This window comes from Neophocaena asiaeorientalis, unplaced genomic scaffold (assembly GCF_003031525.2).
Source record: "Neophocaena asiaeorientalis asiaeorientalis breed wild unplaced genomic scaffold, Neophocaena_asiaeorientalis_V1.1 scaffold462, whole genome shotgun sequence".
NCBI classification, from domain to species: domain Eukaryota; kingdom Metazoa; phylum Chordata; class Mammalia; order Artiodactyla; family Phocoenidae; genus Neophocaena; species Neophocaena asiaeorientalis.
Window position 1 is genome coordinate 154,163 of NW_020173660.1, and position 2,970 is coordinate 157,132.

Genomic DNA, 2,970 nt, shown 5'->3' on the forward strand with positions numbered 1-2,970 from the left:
ATGGGAATCCTTGGTCTGAAGGGGTAGCCTCAAGTCGGCAGAGGGAGGAGTCAAAGGACTGGTCAGGAGTCAAGTTTAGTATCCTGGGTTAGAACTGAGGTGACAAGCTCATGCAGAACAGAGGAGGTCCACAGAGTCCTGCCAGCCCCTGTCTCGTGGGTTCCTAAAACAGTACCCTTAAGGGGAAAAGCAGAGGCAGCTTTTCTTGGAACCAAGGTAGAAGAATCTCCCCATTGAGGCTATACACACCATCTCTTCCTCTGTCTTCTTCGGTAACCTCTCATCAACCTTGGCAGATTAAACAGCTGCCTGCAGTCCCGGACCAGTCATCATGCCTCGAGGTCAGAAGAGTAAGCTCCGTGCCCGTGAGAGACGCCGCCAGGCCCATGCTGAGACCCAGAGTCTGGAGGATGCTCAGGCCACTGGGGCGGCAGCGGCAGCAGCGGCAGCGGCAGCAGCAGCAGAAGGAGAGTCCCCTTCCTCTGTCTATCCTCCCTTTGAGGACAGGCCTCAGAATATGCCTGCTGCTGGGACATCTAGCACTCCTGAGGGACCTCAGGGAACCACCAATGCTAGTGCAGCTGCTTCATGCACCAATTCAGATGAAGGTACCAACGGCCAAAAGAAGGAAAGCTCAAAATCCTTCAAGGGCACTGAGGACTTACGCAGAGATCCTTTACACATGAAGGTGGCTTTGTTGGTGCATTTCCTGCTGCATAAGTATCAAAAAAAAGAGCCAATTACTAAGTCAGAGATGCTGAAGTTTGTTATCAAAAAGTACAAGTATCATTTCAATGAGATCCTCAAGAGAGCCTCTGAGCACATGGAGCTGGCCTTTGGTCTTGATCTGAAGGAAGTAGATCCTACCAGGCACTGCTATGCCCTTGTCAGCAAACTAGACCTCACCTCCAATGGAACGATGAATGAAGAAGAGAACCCGCCCAAGACCGGGCTCCTGATGATCGTGCTGGGTGTGATCTTCATAAACGGCAACTGTGCCCCTGAAGAGGAGATCTGGGAAGTGCTGAATATGATGGGTGTACATGCTGAAAGGAAGCACTTCATCTATGGGGATCCCAAGAAGGTCATCACTGAAGATCTGGTGAAGCTAAATTACCTGGAGTACCGCCAGGTGGCCAACAGCAATCCTCCGCGCTATGAGTTCCTATGGGGTCCACGAGCCCATGCTGAAACCAGCAAGATGAAAATCCTGGAGTTTTTAGCCAAGATTCATGATACAGTGCCCAGTGCCTTCCCATTCTGGTATGAAGAAGCTTTGAGAGACGAGGAAGAGAGAGCCCAAGCAAGAATGGCAGCCAGGGCTCGTGCTGCTGCCATGGCCAGTGCACGCTCCAGGGCCATGGCCAGCAACTTCTCCCAGGCTACGTGAAGTTCAAGGCTGGTTCTTCACTTTTTGGTTGAAAAGGTGTGTCAGTGTTCTAATAGTGGAGGGCCAGGGTGGGACTGGAGAAGGGTATATCCCTGAGTTCCTGTTGTGTATTGCTAACTTGGAATTTTACCTTTTTTTCTTTTTTATTTAGGTTATGGTTCAAATGATGAAGTCTGAGAAGATTGTTTTCCTTGTGGAAAAAGAGCAGTAACATTCTAAGTTGTGGACGGCCAGGGTGGGTCTATAGGGAACACAGTGTAATATCCTCTTTGTGTTCCTATTCTATATAGTAAACTTAGAGTTTAATTTTTTCTCTTCCTTTTCTTTTCCTTTTTCTTCTCTTTCCCCCTTCCCTCCCTCCCTTCCTTTCTCTCTTTCTTTCCTTTTGTTATATTTTAAATGTTGTTTCTTTAATAGAAGGTATAATAATTTTAGAATCTAAATTTATTAGTGACCTCAGTTACATATTTATTAGATTTAACTTAATAGAGCTAAGATTAAGAGCTTTATTATTTTGTAACACAAATTGGGAAACCTTTCGCATTTATTGAACTAGAACAATAAAACATGGCATGGTAATAGGCATTTCTCTGGAAATGTGAAAAATTTTATCAGTAAAATTACTGGGATCAAAAAATACAGGAGACTTCCAATAAAGATGTTAAAAAAAAATACAGGAGGAAAAAAAGTTTAAAAAATGTGTAGTTCTTGGTTTACCTTATCCATTTTACTCTGTTATTCTGCAAAAATAAAAAATACATAACTGGATTTGCTTAGCTTATTAAAGAATGTAGGAGAAATAAAAGACTTATAAACTAGAACTCATACTCACTGGCTCATTCATTCTCCAAATATTGAGCATCTGCTCTTTGAAAATTATTGTGTTATAAATGGTGAAACTAGGATATAAAACACCCTGCCTTTAGAACTGTACAGTCAAGGAGAAGTAATTATATAGAGAAGATGGTGAAATACCCTCTAAGACCTAAAGGACAAGTAAGAAGGAGTAAGGAGGTAATGGGACAGGGATGGGGTTGGGAGACATGGGAGGGGGAGGGTGAAAACAATAAGGTACAAATTCCCTGGGTAACAGAAGTTTGGGGTTTGGGGAAAATACAAGTCTCTCAGTGGGATATCCTGTTAATTTAAGCTGGGTGGTAGACTAGATGAGGCTGTGGGACTGGTGAGCAGAGGCCAGGTATACAAACGGTGTTTCTCAGAGTAGGAGGACAAAATCCTGGAATGCAAACCTGTTCATAATAGTTACTTTAGTATCATCAATAAACCAGAGGAAAAGCTCCTCCTTGGGCAGAAATGGAAGGTGTGATACTCCCTTGAGATGGAATGCTGAGAACCATATCTCAGGCATTAAAAAGGCATTTTAGGGCTTCCCTGGTGGCGCAGTGGTTGAGAGTCCGCCTGCCGATGCAGGGGACACGGGTTCGTGCCCCAGTCCAGGAAAATCCCACATGCCGCAGAGCAGCTGGGCCCGTGAGCCATGGCCGCTGAGCCTGCGCGTCCGGAGCCTGTGCTCCGCAACGGGAGAGGCCACAACAGTGAGAGGCCCACATACCGCAAAA

General features: G+C 45.5%; 1 protein-coding gene across 1 annotated transcript; it reads left to right on the forward strand.

Moving 5' to 3' along the window:
- Positions 1 to 331: 331 nt before the first annotated feature.
- Positions 332 to 1,390, forward strand: LOC112401536 (melanoma-associated antigen B18-like). Its single transcript, XM_024747836.1, has one exon. The coding sequence runs from the start codon at positions 332 to 334 to the stop codon at positions 1,388 to 1,390; it is 1,059 nt and encodes a 352-aa protein (XP_024603604.1).
- The last annotated feature ends 1,580 nt before the right edge of the window (positions 1,391 to 2,970 follow it).